The sequence below is a fragment of the Nasonia vitripennis genome (genome assembly GCF_009193385.2).
Source record: "Nasonia vitripennis strain AsymCx chromosome 3 unlocalized genomic scaffold, Nvit_psr_1.1 chr3_random0007, whole genome shotgun sequence".
In the NCBI taxonomy this organism is placed as follows: Eukaryota; Metazoa; Arthropoda; class Insecta; order Hymenoptera; family Pteromalidae; genus Nasonia; species Nasonia vitripennis.
In genome coordinates this window covers 2,084,612-2,106,444 of record NW_022279626.1, presented here as the reverse complement: position 1 = coordinate 2,106,444, position 21,833 = coordinate 2,084,612, and the positions used below count along the sequence as shown (strand labels likewise).

Sequence of the window (21,833 nt, the reverse complement as noted above, 5' to 3'; positions counted from 1 at the left end):
GACCTGACACCTTATTTACCAACCTATATATTTCAACGCACATGCGTAACTGAATATCTTGTTTGAACCTGAATCCAAAATTTGAACTTGATTAATGTCTCCTTATTGCAAAATCTCACGTGAGATCTTACATGAGATCTCACCTGAGATCTCATGTCAAAATCTCATGCCAAAATCTCATCTATTATTTTGGTCCGGAAGCTGCCGGATCCTCTTATTTATTCAAAAATGAGTTTTTTAATATTGGTAGTCGCCTATAAGGAGGAGCCTCCCCCCAAATAAGTTCAAAAAACTAGGTTTCAAAGCATTTTAGACATTTTTTCGATTTTTAAAAATATCTCATCTAAAATCTCACCTGAGATCTCAGGTGACATCTAAGGTGAGATCTCAGATGACACATTTTTAAAAATCAAAAAAACATCTTAAATACTTCGAAACCTAGTTTTTTGAACTCTTCTGAGTAGGAGCACCTCCTTATAGGCGACTTCCAATATTAAAAACCTTATTTTTTATTAAATAAGAGGATCCAACAGCTTCCGGACCAAAATTACAGATGAGATTTTGGCATGAGATCTTATGTAAGATCTCACGTGAGATTTTGCAATAGGGCTTTTTACTCCAATTATCGCGTCACTTAGAAAAACGACTTTTTTCAGTTTTTGATGCTTTTTTAGGATTTGCCACATTTAGTAACTTAAAATTAAAGTGGAGTATAGTTCTAATAATTTTTAATAATCATGTTTTTTTATTTTTAATGATTCAAAATTTAGTTATCGAGTTAAAACAATTTCAAAAAGTTGCGCTTTATGGTGTATAATAAAAGAACGAAAGACGATATAAATTTTCCGCGGTGATGATATGTAATTTTATTCTCTTTCAGGTACATATCAAGCAATTTATTTTTATCAATTTATTTATCAAAATGTAAGAACGGACTTTTTTCCCACTATGTACAAGTAAAAACAAAGAAAATGAGACTTGGTAGGTTAAAATCCTTTAAGTAGAAGCTAAGATACAGGCGTATACGAACGAACGCACACACACATCCGTATGAACATTTTCCAAAAACACTATTTTTCGACTCAAAATGCACCAAAAGACACTTTCAACACGTTTTTACACAAACTTCAAAAATTACTATTACAAGGCTTCCTTAGGAAGGAAGCAATTCAGCATTTGTAAAAAGAGTGAATAAGTGTGACATACCTGTTCTAAAAATGTAACTTATTTATTTTAGAACAGTTCTTAAATATTAAATGAAATCATAATTTTCTGAAAACGTGATATAAAATTATATGGGAGCGATACGAAAGTGTTACAATAGTATAAATACACTATTATATATGTTCTGCTTCTATATGCGTTAAATATGTATAATTTATACATGCAGTACAAAAATGCTAGAAAATTGTGACATAATGAAATAGAAAATGTAAAACTAATATGATAAAGTATGAAAAAACTATGTCAGTTTTGTCAAATCTAAGGTTAGTACACAATAGTAAGTAAAGTTTGCTTTTGTATGCAGTTTTTATATTTATTTTAGAGGAACATAGTAAAATAGTGATGAAAAAATGTATTAAGTATAAATTTATTATCAGCAAACAAATATTTTACATTTCCTCAGTATCACTATCTGAGTCGTCGGCTAGAGCTTGACGAGCTTTTGATTCTGCCTCAATTTTAATGTCATTCGGAATTTTCTCATGTTTTCCATTCGTATGTTTACCAACCCAACTCATTTCAAGTTCAAATTGTTTATCTTTTAACTCATCATGTACTAAGTAAATAATTCTTGCAGCTTCTCTTACTATATCTTTATAATCCATTGTAGACAATTTCAATTTTTCAATCTCTGTTTTTGCTGCTTGTTTAGCTTTACCTACATGGAAAAAACAATACTGTTATCATTTTAAAGTGATAAATAACTGATTAATTGCTGTAAAAATCTGTAACGTTTGTATTTATTCTGGGGTCGGATACTCAGTCGGAATCTAGGATAGGTTTAGGGGAAAAGGGTGATTAAGACTCGGTTTTTAAATGTTGACATATCTTTTAAATCTCTGATCGTTAAATCAATAATGTGGGTGATGGGTGTAATGGTCCACCCGTAACAGAAATATATAATCGCGGATGTTAGGAATATTTCGCCTGTACAATTCAACTGATATCAATCGGCGCGGTTACAATATTACGGTGCGATTACAGGTATAACGGTGCGGCATCGGTAATACGGTACGGTGTCAGGTTTACGGAGCGATGACGGGGATTCGAGGTTAGATTTGCATTCGGCTGCGACGAATTCGTGTGCGCACGGCTTGTAGTACCCCGTACAAGCCCCGCATAAAATCTTACATTATATTAAAGTGGAACAAATTTTCTCCGGTTCTCCGATTCTCCTGGCCACCAGCCCTACGTGACACTCTTTTAGATATTATGTTATCTTTTTATATAAAAATGATGGAACATAAAAAGTTTGGGCCTTAAAAATTTTTAGTTTTAAGAATTTTTGGTCTTACAAATTTTGGGTCTTAAAAATTGGGGCTTCACAATTTTTTTTTCAGACATTTTTAACCTTTAAATATTTGGACCTTAAAAATGTTGAACTTTTAGAAAATATATGGATAAGGTGTAACGGTTGCCAGTGCAATTAACGCACGTTGAGCACGTTACGACGTCTCTCCGGGACAGAATCAACATTCTGTATAATACTTCTGTTGTTACAGCTACTAAAGGCGCAGCATGTGAGAGAGTAAGAGAGACAGAGAGAGAATAAGCATCGAGAGAGATTTAAATTCAGCAACGTACAATGTTGCCACCTGCTCACACACTGCTGTCAAGAGTTGACAACAGTGTGTCAGAGGGCATAGGTAAATCTGTGCTCGCGCTAGCGAGCCATTCCGAGTCTGTCTTCGCTCCGCTCCGTTTCGCGAATAGACACTCTGCGATTGCGATTATTGTGTGCGAGGGTTGCGGGGTCAACCGAACCGAGGACAATCCGTCCGAGACCATCTTCGCGTGGGTATGAACGGCCGTGCCGGCCACGTACATCTGTAAGTACTAGTTCTTATCAACTCTCGCTTATTCGGGCGACTTTAAGCCACCTCTCTCTCTCACCTCGACTACATGCTGGTAGCTGGCATGCGCCCGTCTGGCGCGCTTGTGTAAGCCAAGCACCAATAAACAGTTAGTCTAAGTTTTACAATAATCCGCGAGTGTTCATTGACTTTTCCTCCTTTTGAATCCACGTCCTGAGTACTACTATCACCGCCGCGTGTTCATACGACTTTACGTCCGTACGCAGATAGATTATAGTCGGTAGAATCTAGTGCCTTCTGCACAGCCGACGGAAACGGTGAATAGTAGCATAAACAACAAACAACTTAAAATAATAATGACGGCCGAGCTACCGTCATAAAGAACGTGCTAATAAATTTAGGCATTACATAATGTGGTCCTTACAAAATAATTTAAAAATAAAATAAATAAATATTTACTTGATTTTTGTCCAGCTTAATCAATCGTACATTGTGCCGCTGTAGTGTACACCTGAAAGTAAGCAAGTTAAACATGTAATGATCCTCCTAGCGTTAGCCAGCATAATGTGCTGCCCGACTCTCACGACGGAGACGTGCTAGTAAGGTTAATTTTATGAGAGTCATATTCTGGTGCTGTATTAGTTAAATGCTACAGTCGATTTTAATAATTCCAGCGCTGCATTTAAAAAATGCTGCAGCCGATTTTCATATTTAGAGCGCTGCATTGAAAAAAAGTGCATCTGTTATAATATTGTACCGTTTATAATATTTCCTTGTATACAATATTCTTAGTGTAAATTTGTGTATCTTTACTATTCAATTCTTCCATTTTGGCATTATGCATTAATAGCAACTTTAAATGTTGTCTATCTTTTACTCTAGATAGAGCCGCATATAGTTGATCATGACTAAAAACTGGTGATGGCAGATAGACGCTAACTTTATTATATGACTGACCTTCTGATTTATTTATTGTCAATGCGAAACCTAATCTAATACGAAATTTTTTTCTACGCATATTTAATGTAGTTCTTCTTTAGATGGTGAAGAAGTTATTCTTGGTATCAAGCCTAATTTTCTAATATTCTTTCTATTCAAAATTTCTGCTTAGATCGAATACGTAAAAAATTGTTTAACTATTAATCTTGTTCCATTGCAAAGTCCTTCATTAATATTTAAATTTCTTAATAAAATTACAATGTCTCCAATTTTCAATTTTAATTTATGTGGAGGAAGTACATTAGGAGTTGAAGAATTCAGAAATTCTGTAGATACTGTCTTCTTTTGATATCACGTTAACAGGTATTTCAAATAATTAATTTTCTTCTTCATATAAATTTAATCGTTTTCCATTAAAAACATTTAATAGCTATTGTTTAAAATTGTCATAATTGTTGGATACACGAAGGTTTTTATTCAATGTCATAAGTCTAAAATTCGCCCATAAGTAGCTATACTTCACTGAATTTTCGATTACTTCAATTCGACTACCGTGTTGAACTACTGGTAATGTTTGTCTCAAATCTCCTGAAACGAGCATGGATTTATTAGCAATTATTGCTGTTACGTCACATAAATCTTGAAAAAGACGATCAACTGCTTCAAAAGCAAATTTCGATATCATTGATATTTCATCTCATGTTATAATTTGTACATCTTGTACATATTATCTTTTCCCAACACGCGCATGGAATGGGCCTTTTTCATTCCTAAAAGTAGCGTAGAAAATCGTCAATCCCAAGCGTGTTAGAAAAAATTTGAGCTCAAGCGGGGAGAAAAAAATTAACCCAAGTTATCTCTGTTAATACCCGTTTTTCAAATTTCTCAAATTTTTCAATTTTTCCAAATTTCTCAAATTTTTCAATTTTTTTCAAATTTTTCAATTTTTTCAAATTTCTCAAATTTTTCAATTTTTTCAAATTTCTCAAATTTTTCAATTTTTTCAAATTTCTCAAATTTTTCAATTTTTTCAAATTTCTCAAATTTTTCAATTTTTTCAAATTTCTCAAATTTTTCAATTTTTTCAAATTTCTCAAATTTTTTGTGCACGACTTGAAATTCACGATCTCCTACCTAACTTACACGCATAAAAAAGTCCCTTTCATGCCCTTGTTCGAAAAAACATGGTGTGCAACAAGGGAATAAAAGCTATGTCAGACTCGGGTGAGGTGTTTTCTTTCTTGTACCTATAGATGTTAATAATGCTGCAGACAATGAAACTTCGCAACTGGAAGTAACATGGATACTTTTGATTATTCAGATAGGTTTCAAAATAAATCAATGCAAAAAGAAAGGATATGCAGTAATATTGAGAATTTTAATAAAGTTATAAACAATAAAGAGGATATTATTCTGCATGTAAATATTCAAAGTATGAATGCAGATTTTGATAAACTAAACATTTTAATAGAAAAGTTTAGCTACTAAACCAGCGATTGTGATATGTTCCGAAGTTTTTGAGCAAGTTAATTATTACTAGCAGAATCACCTCGCTCCTAACGTCGCTCGGTTGATGTTAGGTATAAATATTTATATCGGAAAATTTAAAGAAAATAATATAATAATAATTATAAAAAATTAAAAGGATATGCGGGTTTAATTTTTTTCTGTGCATGTTAATGTAATATAATAGTATCTATGTCGATTAAAACGAAATTACATATTAAAAAAGAAGTGAGATTAATTAAAGTAAGTCAAGTTTGTTACAATATTATTTCAGGCATAATATAACTGTTGAGAATAAGCGAACAGAATTCGAGCGACTGCAGAGAGCACGATGGGACTGTTCTTCCCTCTCTCCCCATCGAACTACGGCCAGCGTCGACGTCGCGGCTGCGGCGGCGGCGCTCATTTCTCTGTGTGCTCTCATGCGGGAAAGACGCGTTCGCGATACGATTGCATCTACATAGTTCCTTTGTTTGTTAGTTCGATTTATAGTTCATTACTTGTGTTAAGTAAGCTCGAGGGTAAGCTCCAATTAATAAAGTGTTTTATATGAAAATAGGTGTTATTTATTTCCCCAAGTCACGCCAGGCCTAGCATAGGTCCAACAGGTTATGGGCTCAGCTTCCACTGCGCTGCTTGGGATTTTCTAGACCTGCGCGTGCACTTGAGAATACCTCGCGAGTGAAGTGCCAAAATTACGGATTTGCCTTTTCAGGGGTGAAACCGTTGGAAGTGCATAGCTGGATTAAAAGCTTGAAGACAAGTTCGACGTGTTGTGTTTTCGTTCCCGTTTTCGATCAGCAACGGTTGACACCTGCCGCGGAGGAGAAGGCCAAGGAGACGACCCGCTGCTTTGCTTTAATTAAAAAAGCGACTCTCAGCTCGAGTGACAATATGTCCGATCAGGCAAAGAGGGTATCTTTGCAGAAAAATTTTGCGTGAAGACCGTAAAATCTTCATGACGCAAAATCCGTAACGCGGCATGCGAGGCAGGCGATTCCGAGAATCAGCCCGAAGCCGGTAACTTATTTAAGCGGCGAAGCAAAATGGCGGCGTCCGGCAACAAGGAAAAAGAAGTCGTTGGCGCGGGAAAGAGAAGCCGTTGGCGCGTTCAAGCGCGAGCGCCATCTTGCTCTCAGTGCACATGAGAGCGCCGGGGCGAGTTAGTTCCTCGTGCGCACAAACGATGGCGCTTGTTCCGTTAATCAAAGCTTGACTGCACGTACGTAAACACACGTAAATGCTCGAAAATGCTATGTTGCAAACTGAGAACAACGGCTCGAATTTTGATTGAAAATTCATTCTCGAATAAAATCTTAATGTTGCGACGCATTGATCGAATCGGGAAGCGGAAATGTTACTAAAACTAGACTCAAGTTCGACTAACAATAAGTTGTAAATGGATTGTACAATAAGTTGCCCGACACACCTTCCTTATCAGATGACGAAATATGCGATGCATTCTATGAGGCCATTGTCGTACATTTACCTCAAGTTAAAGAGTCTGAATTTTTGAATAAGAATACGACTGGCAAACTTTTAACTTTAAACCAACTTAAAGATTATATTGTGCGACAGGAAACAGCTCGAATTGGATCAATCGAATCAGCTGGAAAGACTACAGAAGCTGGAGCAAAAGCATATTACGTGTCTGATCCTGCGGCGCTTTGTTACAAATGCGGTAACAAGGGCCACCATCAGGAAGAATGCACAAGGTCAGGAAAGATGTGCTTCAGATGCAAGAGGTACGAAGGGCATGTCCGTGCACACTGCCCATACACGGAGAGTCAGCTGGAAAAGGTTTTGAAGGAGAATGAAAGTCAAAGAAGGTATGAATCCTTAAATTCTAATCGGAGTGGTAGACGAGGTGGCTTTAGTCGTGGTGTAAAACGACGCAAATACGAGTCACAGAAGGGTAGCAACCCTAAGAAAATCAAGTCCGATAGAGGCCATGCCCGAGGCAGATCACAGGGGAAAGGTAGACAAAATAGACAAAACAACAATAATTCTACCAAAACCTCCGAATCTGGTGAGTGCACAGGTCTGTATGTAGATAGTGCACTTCTTAACGCGGAAGAAAGCGATAAAAACCGACTGATTAGATTTCTGGCGGACTCTGGTGCTACGGAGCACATGACTAATTCTAAATTAATTTTTAAAATGTTTGATAATACTAAAAGGCTCGATATTAAATGTGCAAATGACAATGATTCAGCGATTATAAAATCGGAGGGAGTAGGTAACATATCTGGTTACACCAAAAATGATGACTTTTTAAGCTTATTGGCATTTTAAACCTTAAAATGTGAAAATCTGAATGTTTGATCCCGACTCCGACCACCTCGATACAGTAAAAAGATACCTTTTCATAGTAAAAAAGTAGCTTAAAGTTTCAGAATGGGTCTTACCTTTTACTTTAAGTTATGTAAAAAACAAATATGATATAATGGCCTATAAGTGGTTTCATATGCAAATTGGATACTTATAGCCTAGTACATTTTATGTCTATCGATACCAATAAAGTTACGCAGTTAGCTTTAAGTACAAGTAGAAGAGTAGTACACTACAAGTAGTTCACCATTACCGGAGCTGGGCTTGGCTCGTAGCTAGATATAATGATATAATTTTAATTAAAAATTCATGGAAATGAATATTTAATTTTTATACCTTTGTCTATAATTCTGGTGAAAAAATAAATAAATTTTTCCCGTGGGTGAGTTTACTGCCTTAGCGCGTAGATCGTTCGTGATGGCAATAAAAATCCTAGGAAAAATCAACTTTCGTCCCGTGTTGCATATATATAGTATTTCCACTTTCGGCTGAAAAGTCACTATTTGAACCTAAAAAACGGGGTCACACTTTCAAAATTTTTCAAAATTTTTAACGTTTTTCTCGCAAATTTTCTTATTTTACTCGAAAATTTCTTATTTTCTCCGCAAATTTATCATTCTTTCTGCAAATTTTTTTCTTGCTAATTTTTTATTTTTCCTGTAAAATTTTCATTATTCCCGCAAATTTCTTATTATTTTCGTAAACGGAATTTGCGGGAAAAATATGCTACTTTCGCCCAGAATTTCAGAACAACAAATTCATCGGTTGAGTGTGGAATAAAAGTGTGTGATTAGTAAGATGCTAAGGGCAGGTTAGCGAGTACCCATCCAGAAAAGAAGTACTTTAAAGGAAGAGTCAAGAAGAGGCCAAGAAAATTTGTAGGATAGGATCAGCATAATAAATAAAAACTCCAGCAGCGCAAGGAACCCCTAAGGCCAGGAATAGTATGATTGGCATCAATCTTCTATCCTCTGAGCTCGAAAAACTTTTGATTTGTTTCTAGTTCCATAGCAAAATTGGCGAGTCCAGGGCTCAAGGATTAGGATTCTTCGACACGCTGCTACAAAGTGGACGAAGACTACTGATGCTCAAAGGATTTTCTATACTGAACGACAAGTCTAAACTAGCGCGAAGGAAGCATGAACAATAGGAAGGAGAGCCAGGCTGGCTACAAGAAGACGACTCTTATGCTGCAGGTGCACGCTAAGTAGTGTGTTTTGAAATACAATGGTCTTGTTATGACTGCGATAAAAAGATGAGTATTCTTCTCTGTATTGTTTAAATTTATTCTTATTCTTATGAAATTAAAATATTGATTTGTTTTATTTGTCCAGTGGACCCTGGCAACGCTAACCAGCTAGATGACATTTGAAATTTATATTGGTCATTTAATACAGTTTCAGTTTCAAGACTTAACACAGTGACAAAAAAGTATACAGTTTTATTATTAGCTAGGATAAAATAACTCTTTTTACATTTTTAATGAAAAATACATAAAATACCTTTTTTTTTTGTTTACAGGTGAATAAAGTCGTACTGAGCACAATTGGTGTAAGTGAATATACCATATAAATGCCAAGCATAATGGTCTACGTATCTGGAACACTGGAAACTTGGTCTCAAAGGATTTGGCAAGTATTAATTTAAGTTATGCTTTTAACTATAACCATTAAATTAAATTACTTATTTTTACTTTTTGTGTTTCAGACGCATCTACACCCCCGCAGTCGTATTTATATGTATCAATATGCGAAAGCCTGGTACACAAATTGTGATATTTTGATAGGTACTAGTGATGATCGTGATAAGGTGCAAGCTTTTTCTCTATTGATATCGATTTGATTTATATCGAAGAATCGATAGCCAGCTTATCAGAACTCGTACTGGGGTACATATGCGTGGGCGTGCAATAAAACAGGTAAATATTATGACCCTCGGTCGTCATCGAGTGCTAGCTTTAAAATTTACATAATCATTCCTTGTAGCAAAAACAAAACTCAGAAAAAAATTGGCAGAAACGTAGGTGGGGAACAAAATGACGGTAGAAGTGACGTCATAGGGTGCATTTCTGCCAATTGGGCTAGTTGTTCCTTACATGACTAAAGAGTTTTAAAAAATTGGCAGAGGTCTAGGTGGCTGAATTCTGTGAATCCTCCGACTGGTATCTTCCTTATTTGTTTAATTTTGATCAATTTCTTATCTACTTTATTTGGTACATTAAGCAACTTCATTTAAGTATTGTTTTTTATTAAATCATACAGGAGTGAGATATTGCAAAAACTTAGGTGAAAAACAAAATGGCAGCGGGCAGAAAAATTTCGACCGAAAAATCGCTGTAGCAGTGTAGCGCGGACGCTATCTTAATCTCTACATCGAGTAATGTGATATAAATTCGATTCAGAAAATTGGCAATCAGTGGTGTAAAATACTGATCCACTGATCATGGATTCTTTGATAAATGATTCATCTGATGGATGTAGTACTGCCGACGAACAAGTTATTCGCGATTTTGATGCAGAGGCTAAATTTATTATAGAGAAGAATACATTGCCAAAGAAGTCAGAAGATCGGTACATTCTAGTCTACGATACATTCATGAAATGGAAACATGAAAATCATGCTGACTCATTTGCAGAAGTGTATTAATTGTTTACTTTAAAGAACTTCAAACTAAGTTAATTTCACCCACTTTATGGAGTATATGGTCTATGTTGAATAAAACTCTGATGACCAAAGAAAATATCGCAATTGATAAGTTTCTTAATTTAAAAAGCTTCCTCAAGAATAATTCTAAAGGTTATAGACCAAAGAAATCTCTCACTCTAAGTTAGGATCATATTCAACAATTTCTAAAATCAGCTCCTGATCAACTGTACTTAGCAGCAAAGGTAAAAAAATAAAGATTCTCAAATTACGTTTCCAACATTTGTATGTACCTAACCTATATGTATATATTTCAGATCATTCTTATCTTTGACATCTGTGGTGCACTAAGATCAGAAGAAATTACAAACATTAAAGTCCAAGATGTTGAAGATTCAAGTAACAAGTTTTTGGTATCTATTCATAACAACAAAAATGAGTATCAACGAAGTTTTGTTATTGGACCATTATATTATAACAAAGTCAAGGAATACATCTTATTGAGGCCACCTAAAGAATTCACTAATAGATTTTTCGTGCAATATTGTAAAGGAAAATGTATTCGTCAAGTGATCGGTCGCAACAAAATAGGTGAAACACTTCAAATTATAGCTACTTACAGTTAGATAATGCAAAGAGATATACCGGACACTGTTTCCGAAGATCATCAGCGACACTACTTGCAAACTCTGGGGCATACATGACCATGATTAAGCAGATGGGAGGATGGCGTTCAGACAATGTCGCAAAAGGTTACATTGAACATTCAATGCTAAATAGAGAGAGGATTTTTCAAGGTATCACTCATGAAGATAAAAGTGGCTCATCCAATAATCCATCGCACCCAGAACTATTAACTAAAAGAGTTGATTCATCAATAATGGTCGATGCAAACAAAGAGCATAATAGTATCGCAGAAGATTTTGGAATATCTTGGAATGATTTTCAAGATAATTTTAATCAAGATCTAAATCCAGAACAAGTTCATCATGTTAATCAAAAGAGAGCTCTTGAATCAACAGTTAAACCAATCAGAAGCTTTTGATGCGACTGTTTATCAAGTGACTCCAAGTACATCCACTGCGAAACAACATTTAATTACGTCCACAGAAAATCCTTCAAAAGTGCTCGTTTCGACTGTTACTCATCTGCAACCAAACACGTCTACCACGAAGGTAAAATGTGTTAGGTCAACAGAAAATCAACGCAAAGTAGTTGTTTTAAATGGTAATCAAGTGAGACCATCCATGTCAACTGCAAAACAATATTTTTCATCAAAGCCGTCAATAAAGATCTTTGATGATAGACCGAAAGATCAAGAAGTTTTCACTTCGAATAATCAACAGGAAAGTAATGTATGTCCCAAGTGCTTGGGAAACTCAAACATTAAATATGATAACTGTACTATAACTAATAATTACTATTATTACAAATAAGATGCTTAAAAAGTCTGATTTTAAAGTCAAAGATTTAATTCTAAAGGTCATAAATATATTTATGCAAAACTATGAATGTATATGTAAAACTATAAATGTTTATATAAAAATGACAATATTTGTTATTTTATACGTTGAAATCAGTAAAAAGTATATCAATGTAATCGAATTTTTGTTCTTATTTAATTTTAATGAATTGTATAATATAATATTCGCTTGTATGTGTTTGCGGCGCCAGGTGGCCAGCAGCTCTCGCCTCGTTCGGGCCGCAAATGCCGCGGCGCTGAAAACTCGTACACGGGCTCAAAACACCACGCAATGCTCACAGATAGCGCGCTAGCGAATCAGAAAGTCATAATATGGCTACGCACTGTCGTCAGCTAACAGATCCAACTCGTCCGATGGTTTTTTAGAATTACGGACGAATTACTACTTCGAACTTTGGCCGGGCATGAAGAAAAATAGTATATGCTACTCAGGCATAAAAGATCTGCCCTCGTAGCTAAATATACTATTTCTCTATAAGACTCTATCCCTCGGTAGTAATATGAGAATATTATTTTGGAAGTTATTGATCTTCCCGAGGCAAGTGATGTTAGAAAAATTTGTAAAATTTGTAAAAAGTTGTATTAACAACAATAAAAATAATATTTATTATTACCATTATTATTATTATCATTATTAATTAATTAATTAATAATAATAATAATCGTTGTAGTGGTGATAACTACTACGGTTTTAGTTAAGAATCCTAAAAATATTAAAAAATCGCATTTTTCAAGTTTTTCTCTGTGACATTTTAGTTTTGGGTAGTGCGTCGTTGGCTTAGTGGTTAGAGCACGCGCCTTGAGATCTCGGGGACGTGGGGCCGAATCCTCTTCGTCGCTTTACTTTTGTGCGAATTAGTTCCCGGAAACCCCGTTACAGCTTTTATTAATTATTATAAGTAAGTTAATTGTTTTTTGGCTAAACTTTACTTCATACAAGTATGCGCTGAGTTGCGTCAACATCGACTCGGTGTGGAGAGTATCTCGTGACGCGTATGCCTTACTAACGTCGTTGATTAAGTCATAAAGCCGTAGCCACTGATACGACTTACACAATAAGTAAAGGGCTTAGCTCTACTTACTCGTAATCGTTGTTCTCGCGCGCAACACCACCACACACTTAAACACACTCGGCACTGGTGATATTGATGACCTACTCGCAGGAGCCAACGTTCTCTCGTCCGGTCGCTGGATGAGAGACCGGGTCGTCCATCCCTCTGGTAGCAGTAGTTGGTCAAGACGTCTTCTTCCCGCGATCACACACACTCTCACTTCTTTGCACGCTATCGGTAGTCACTCGCTGTAGTCAGTCTCACGCACGAGGGCTGACGCGTTTGACCGCACCTACCCGATTTCGCATATCGTTACAATATATGCATATAATATTTAGAATATGTAATATGTTTACAACTTTGAATAGTATTTCATTGTAATAAGTAAATAAATAAATAAATTAACAAATCTATGTGCACGGAGCCATTTAACTTTATACGTTATAATGCAATATTAATCATAAGCGCAAATATAATTGTATTTATATACGCATATTTATGATAGAAAAACTTAATAACTAAAAGTGCAGTAGTTATCACTTTTTTTTTGTTCCTCCGGAGAGTTGGAGAAATGTTTAATGCGCCATTTTATGATACAATGTTTGACAGTGAAACGCTCATCACGTCTTCTTACTCGTCCTTGGTACTTTTTTAATATTAGATTTTAATAAAAGAAATAATAAGTCTAATATTTATTAGAAAAAGTAATAAACATTTGCAAATCTGAACCGTGGATCCGAATTCAGATTTGGAATAAATCGATTTTACTTTAAATTATTATTTAACGAATAATATAAAAAGAAAATTGATTGTAAATGAATTAAATAATAATAATAGTAGGTCCGGGATTGTGGGTAATGGGTATGCAACGCTATAATTATAAACTCTTGTTTATATTTAAAATAGTGTGTATATTAACAAAAATAATTTAACATAAGAATAATGCCTATTATTGCTATTATTATTTTTAAATCAGATTTAGTTACAATTTTGTTTATTTTTTGATGAAGACTTCTGTTATGCGATTATTAAATATTATTAAATTCTACGCTTAATTTTGCAGTAGAGTATGTGTTAGAGCGCTTAAAAGTGCTGCTCGAATTTTATAATTATTAAATTCTACGCTTAATTTTGCAGTAGATTTCTGTATATGTACTAAGGCGCTTAAAAGTGCAGCCAGAGTAGACTAGGGCACTTGAAAATGCTGCCGCTGGTGATTAAACACAGGCCTCGCATGGCCTTTTATAGGCCGCTAAGCGAGCGCTGATCGAGCCGCCGAAAATATTCGCACATTCACACAATCATACTATCATTCATTCATATTTATATTTATCATTCATACAAACATACTCGGATGCGCACGACTCGCCGTCGCTCGCTTACGCTCGCATATACATATAAATACTGTTACGCAACGCGCTGCTGCTAATGCTGGCTTGGTAGCTGGAGAGAGAAGGGGAACGCGCACGCACACATGCGAGTCGATGGCCTGCCGTCGCTGCGTTGACTACTGCGTAGCTGCTGGTTTCGTAGGTGAGAAGAGTGGGGAAGGCCGAAATATTCCGTGCGCTCGCTGTATAGGCAGAGTCGGATGTTTTTTAGGATTTTTTTAAATGTATATGTTCTAGTTCAGCACTCAGTCTGGCCTAATTAAGCTAACTGATGATGTCAGGGTCGGGATAAACAAAAAGAAAGTGAGACTTCTCCTCTTTGACTTCAGCAAGGCGTTTGACACTGTATGTCACGTCCGGCTCCTGAGAAAGCTGTCCACCTTCGGCTTCTCTAAGCAGGTCATTCGCTGGTTTGCCCCCTATCTCACTAGGAGAGAGCAGGTTGGTGACAATAGCGAGCGCTCCTCTCCGCGGCATCTTAACATCAGCGTCCCGCAGGGCTCCGTCTTAGGTCCCGTTTTGTTCGCATTGTACATCAACGACATCGGTTTCTGCCTTCATTCCGATGTTTCCCACCTTATCTATGCGGATGACTTGCAAATTTACAGTCAATGCCACCTCGAGGAGCTCGATTCTTTATCAAACAAGATGAGTGCTAATACTGAGAGGATAATGGGCTCGGCTGCGAAAAATAGGCTTAAACTCAATGCTAATAAAACTAAAGCAATTGTCCTGGGCTCCCCTTACTACATAAATTTACTTCCCTCAACAGCTAACACTTTTATTAATATCGGGGGTGTCCAGGTCAGCTTTGAATCCTCTGTGCGTAATCTGGGATTGTTGCTTGACTCTAAACTCACGTGGAAAGAGCTCACTACAGGCTCTACTTTTTCAGAAAGAGTACCAATCTCAGGTTGCGCAAGTATCTTGTGCAAGCACTCCTGTTTCCGATCAACGACTACTGTTCTCTTGTATACTGTGACCTGACGCAGGAACTCGACTTAAAACTACAGAGGCTCGTGAACACAGGAATTCGGTATATCTATGATGTAAGGAGAGATGAGTACATCTCCCCGTACAGGACGGAGCTGCAGTGGCTAACCACTGCCGGACGCAGGAAGTACTTCACAGCTTGTTTCTTACGTAAAATGTTTAACTCGGTCGTACCATCATACGTACTGGCCTTTTTTGACTTCCGCGTCACACTCCGGCCTGTGAGGGGCGAGGTGACACCTCTGGAAATTCCTGCTTTCGCGACGGAGACGCTGAGGAACTCGCGCCATATCAGCGCTTCATACTTATGGAATAACCTGCCATCACACATCAGAAACACTTCATCCACCATCACTTTCAAAAAACTTGCTAAGGATCACTTTTTTCAACTCGAAAACACAAAAATCGTACACAGTCCACGCACACACACACACACACACCTACTTTTTCGCTCATTCCACTTTCACTATCGCCTCACTCTCTCACTACACATACTTTAAACATGCCTCAATCTATTATTTATTGTATTGTTTTTTTCTTCTTTTCTCACCTGTAACACTGTAAACTATAACCGTACAATATAATGTACGCAAAATAAAACTAATCTAATCTAATCTAATCTAATCTAATCTAATCACACATTACAAAAATGGGCAAAAATCCTGCTGCCGAAGAGGATGCGGGAGCGATGACAACTGCCCCGAAAGAGGATGTGTAGAATGATTCTTCACCTGGTCTTACGCGGTAACGATGCCAGCGAAGGCGCGCTGACTTGCAGAGGGGCGTTAGGATGCGAGAATGAAACCGTAGTGTGTCTGACGATGAGTTGACACTGCCCTCGTCAAAGTCAGAAAGCTCTCATACTTAGTTCTAGAGAGGTATGGGGGTTATCACCTCTAGAACGGTGGACTCACCTGCGATAGCAACAGGATCCAAAGCGCGCGGGTTTAACATACTATCATGGCTCAAAAAAATCAAAATCAAACCAAAAGGGACTTAAGGGTCGGAACCTGGCATGTTCGCAGTCTATACAGAGCAGGCGCGTTTAAAGAACTCATAAAGGAAGCTGATAGGTACAATCTAGATTTGGTAGCAATATAGGAATCGCGGAGTACTGGCATCGTGTAACTTCACGTACCTGTATGGGGCCGGGAGCGGGGGAACCCTAGGCAGCGGATTTCTCGTAAGCAAAAGCATCATACATTCGGTTAAAAGTTTCAAATCCGTCAATGATAGGCTCTCGTACATCATTATCGAAGGTGAATGGTATAGATATGTATTTATTAATCTACACTGTCCTACGGAGGACAAAGAAGAAGAAGCTAAGGATCTCTATTACGAAACTTTAGAGCAGGTAATCGATCAGTTCGCGTCTTACGACACAAGAATAGTATTAGGCGATTTCAAGGCTAAAGTAGGTAGGGAGGAAATGTTTAGGCCTACTATAGGGAAGGAAAGCCTGCACGAAGCTAGCAACGATAACGGTATTAGGGTCATAAATTTCGCGGCAGCAAAAGATCGTATAATCAATACTACGTGTTTTAAGCACAAGGACATACACAAAGCAACGTGAACATCGCCGGACGGGGCCAAACAGAACCAAATTGATCATTTTCTCATTGAAAAAAGACGTCATACTAACGTTCTCGACGTAAGGGCTCATAGAGGGGCAGATAGCGACTCGGACCACTTCCTAGTAATAGCCAAATTAAGTGCTAGATTAGTAGCGAATCATAATAATAAGCGAACAAACAAGGTAGAAAGCTTCGATATTGAAAAGCTACGAGATAGAACAGAACGAATTAAGTACCAGATAGAAATTAATAACAGATTTCAGGCACTTGAAGAAGCAAACACATCGCCGGAGGGGAATGACGAACCGAATAGCTTATGGGGGGACATCGAAAAAACGGTAAAAGAGGCCGCGAACAAAGTAATGGGTAAAAAGAAAAAGCCAAAGAGCAAAACATAGTTTGACGAAGAGTGCGAACTCTGGTTTGAAAGGCGCAAAAAGGCTAAATTAGATTTCTTACACAATAGAAGAGATAGGACCGTAGAAGAGTATTCTAACGTAAGGAAACAGGCGGGTGCGATCTACAGAAATAGGAAGCGGGAGTATCAAAAGAATCTTATTAGGAGAATAGAAACAAACAATAAGGAAAATAACCCCCGCGAAATGAACAGGGGGATTAACGCCATCAGAAAGGGTTTTAGGAGTAGAGCGCAATTGATGAAGGACGAAAACGGGGACCTCGTAACAAATGACAACGAATTACTGTCGCTGTGGTAAAACTATTTCGATAAATTATTAAACGTGCATGAAAATAGCGAAGAATTAGGGGACGAAATTCACACTGCTGAACACCACGTGGAGGAACCGAGCTACCAAGAAGTAAAGACCGAATATGGGGGCGTCAAGCTTACTTTTAAAATCTATAAACTAGTATGTGACATCTGGAAAAATGAAACAATACATGAAAATTGGAAGGAATCTATCATTATACCGATTTTTGAAAAGGAGGATAAGACTGCAATAACTATAGGGGTATCTCACTTTTAGCAACGTGCTACAAAGTTCTGTCAAACGTAATACAAGCTAGACTCACTCCATTCGCGGAAGATATAGTAGGAGATTATCAGTGCGGATTTCGGCGCAACAGATCGACGAGCGATCAAATGTTTACCATGAGACAGTTAGAGGAAAAACTGGGAATTTTTCGAAACCATACACCAACTATTTATAGATTTTAAAAAAGAGTACGATACTATTAAGCAAAGCAAAATGTATCAAATTATAGGTTCGAGTAGGCGGTAATGTATCAGAACCCTTCACGATACGCGATGGTTTAAAACAAGGGGATGGGCTCTCTACGGTGCTGTTTAACTTAACATTAGAGTATGTAGTTAAAAAAATGCAGGTTAGCCAGCTGGGCACAACACTTAATGGAATAACGCAGATGATTTGGATATACTGGGGGATTGTCGGGAAACGGTAGCAAGAAACGCGGAAATCCTCATAAAAGCGGCAGAGTATACAGGATTAGAAGTGAGTGAATCCAAAACAAAGTACATGCTTGTGGATAAACTTTGGCATCTGTAGAGGGGAGGGAGATCTCAGAGTTGGGAATTTTACTTGTGAAAAGGTTAGTGAATTCAGGTATCCGGGTACGACCATAAATGATAGAAACGAGATTAATGTCGAAATAAACAAGAGACTTCATTCGGGTAATGCTTGCTTCTACGCCGTGAGTAATTTACTTAAGTCGAGGCTGTTGTCTAAAAACGTTAAAATAAGAATGTATGGGACAATAATACTGCTGGTGGTTCTGTACGGGTGCGAAACGTGGGTTCTTACTAAGCAGGCGGACAACCATTTTGGGGTATTTGAAAATAAAGTCTTGCGAAAAATATACGGGCCGAAGAAAGATGAGAAAACCGGGGAATGGAGGAGACTACACAATGATGAGTTACACAATCTGTACTCGTCACCAAATATTAACAGAATAATAAAATCACGCAGATTGGGATGGGCAGGACATGTAGCGAGAATGGGAGACGACCGTACGGCAGCGCGTATCATGAAGGGCATGCCGATGGTAACGCGACCTCTAGGTAGATCTAGGCGCAGATGGGAGGACAATGTAAAAGCGGATCTAGTAGAAATAGGACGGGTGGATGTCGATCGGAGGGGTGCATCTTGGGTGGGGTTGACACAAGACAGGGCAGCGTGGAAGGCTTGCGCAGATGAGGCGATGAACTTTCGAGTTCCAAATGCCACTTAAAAAAAAGGGTGTGCAGTCGTACGGCTCGCAAGAACATATAGAACTATAGATTTATATAAGATAAACTTAGATATTATAAGAGACATATATAATACGGTATTCAAAGTATATAATTTATTGTAATGTTTGTTGAAAACATCTATTTGATTATAAATTATAGTTTATCTAAAGAAATTTATATTGTTCAATATTTATTTATTCTTCCCTACTCAAAAAACTCATGAGTGTGATTTTTACATGAAGAAAATGATTGCATAACTATTTTCGTCATTTCATATTCACAAACACATGGCTTTAAAAAAAGGATCATACCTGCACAAAAAATTATTCGCAGGATCCCTTTCATCAGGACTGAATCTGCAGATAACATCTTGTAATATGCACGAATACATATATCATTCGTCATTTCATAATCACAAACACATTAGCTTTGAAAAAAAGATCACACCTACACAAAAAATTAGTTGCAGCATCTTTTCCATCCAATTATCTGGACCAAAACAGCAAATTACATCTTGTGATATCCATGAATACATACAGCAATCAGTAGTTCATGTTCACAAACACATAAAAAAAATCATATTTGCGCAAAAAATTATCCACAGCATCTTTTCCATCTGGGCTAATCTTAAAAGAATTTTCATTAATCCACGTGTATACTTATTATATTATACTTGACACATACTACGTTGACACATAATACTTACTATATTATGTGTCAACATATATGAATATGTCATAATATATGTCGAAAATATAAAAACCAATACATTTAATTCCGTCTATTTTTTTTTTAATTGTTCTTACAGTTTCCAATGCATTTGGACCAAATCATGATAATGTTTTTTAGTAGGAATGTATATTTTTATTATATGTGCCTGTTTATATTATTTAATAGATTTTTATTTATATAATTATATCAGTCTTACATGGCGGGAGAGCGGATGCCTCCCGACAAGTGCGTTAGTAATCTTGCTTGTCACATGCTAAAAACAACTTTAACACTAGTTTGTGTTATTTGCGATTCAGTATATCATCGTAATTGTCTAGCCGAAAAATTAACTGAGTTTAAAATGATTAGTGGAATTCTAATAATCGGTCCAGAGCATGGTGGCAAAGACCTAACCTTAAAAATTGATGAGAAAAGTGTTTAGTTCAATTTTAATTAGCTAAGGAGAGTAGATGTAAGTTTACGCTTTGAATTTCGCGCCGCTGCGCGCTTTTCGTTGTGACGTTGAGTAGCACGCGCATGCATCGAGACGCGCGCCGCCGACCCCGCACACGAGCGCGCTTCAGCACGTGCTCACTCCTGTCAGGACCGCTTAGCGATTCGTACGTTTGGGTTACTTAGAGTTCTTACTTTCTCTTTGTAACGTGTATTCGTGAATTCCTGCGTTTACGAAAATTCGCGATCGTGTTCGCGTGTGTGTGTGCCTCGAGGTTCTAGTTTTAAGGTTTCTTGGAGAAGGTTTCCACGTGTTGAACGTGACTCTTTTGGGGCGAGCAGAGCAGAGGCAACACCCCTTGCTGCACGAGCACCAAGTGTCTGGATCCTCGAGACGTCGAGGTGTGCTTGGTGCAGGTTGCGGATCACAGGTCTGCCTCCCCAGGCCCAGCTTGCCAGCCCACCAGAACACGGCAAAAATCTGCGGCAGCGTGCGACGAGCGGGCGACTCAGCGTCATCCTCAGCGACGGTGTTCGAGGTTGCGATATTTGCGCGGGCTACAAAGGCCTTAAGTAAGAGAAATCTCTTTCTGTTCAGAAAGTCTAAATGACGCAGCAGGATTGTTGATTGCTCAAATAAAACTGAGCAAATCAGAAGAAATAAGGAGTTAACTTTTACTAAGTGTATGAGTGTAAATTTTCTACTGAAACAATTAGTATGTGAACTAAATGAAAAAATCTTACTTTTCAAAAAAATTGCAAATAAAGCTAAACGAAAGGATCTTAGCAAGTCTGTCGTATTCAGAGATAACCAGGCTTCCAAAGCCACTCCGAAAAAAAGTACCTAAAATAACAGTGAAAAATGTAGGCAACAAACCAGTTGACATTAAATCTAAGTGATTCAGTGTTTAACTACTAAAAAAAAAGATTCAAACTACAAATATGTACGTCAACAGAAGGAACGAATTCATTTCTTGTTTGAACAGTGAGAGTGTCTCACAAACAGAAGAGGTACTGAAACATAACCTAGACGGTGTTTGTGAGGTTAGGAAAGAAGAATTGAAAAATTCTGAAATCAAAATTGTAGGAATTGATAATTGCAAGAACTTTGAAGGACCAGACTTTGAGGACGATATAAACGCAGGAAATTTTGGAAACTTTGAAAACAAAGTTAAAGTGCCAAACAAGTATAAAAATAGATAGGCAACAATCTGACTACAGTTTTATCGGAGGTTGCGGCTGATGCATATAAATATATAAAACAAAATAAAAGCAAAATTTTTGGGGAATATCAGAATTGCAGAGTCTATGACTTAATCAACATAAGACCTTGTTATAATTGTGGGAGGTTTGGACATAACGGCAAAAAATGCAACAATAGCAGTGTATGCTTTAAATTCGCAGAAAATTACAATAGCAGTACCTGCACAAATAATACAATAAAATGTTTAAACTGTGAATACTCAAATTATAAATTCAAGACAAATTTAGATATCAAACATATTGCCAG

At 37.1% G+C, this 21,833-nt stretch overlaps 1 protein-coding gene across 5 annotated transcripts in view; it reads right to left on the bottom strand.

Moving 5' to 3' along the window:
• Positions 1-1,572: 1,572 nt before the first annotated feature.
• LOC100678364 (proteasome subunit alpha type-3) overlaps positions 1,573-21,833 on the bottom strand; it is an 86,364-nt gene continuing 66,103 nt past the window's right edge. For 4 of the 5 annotated variants that reach the window (XM_031925986.2, XM_031925985.2, XM_032601828.1 and 1 more), the window contains one exon: positions 1,573-1,882. In XM_031925986.2, the coding sequence (XP_031781846.1) occupies positions 1,614-1,882 (269 nt within the window). In that variant the 3' untranslated portion in view covers positions 1,573-1,613. Of the gene's footprint in view, positions 1,883-3,497; positions 3,550-21,833 lie in introns of all 5 variants that reach the window. The other variant, XM_031925987.2, reaches the window with a different exon arrangement.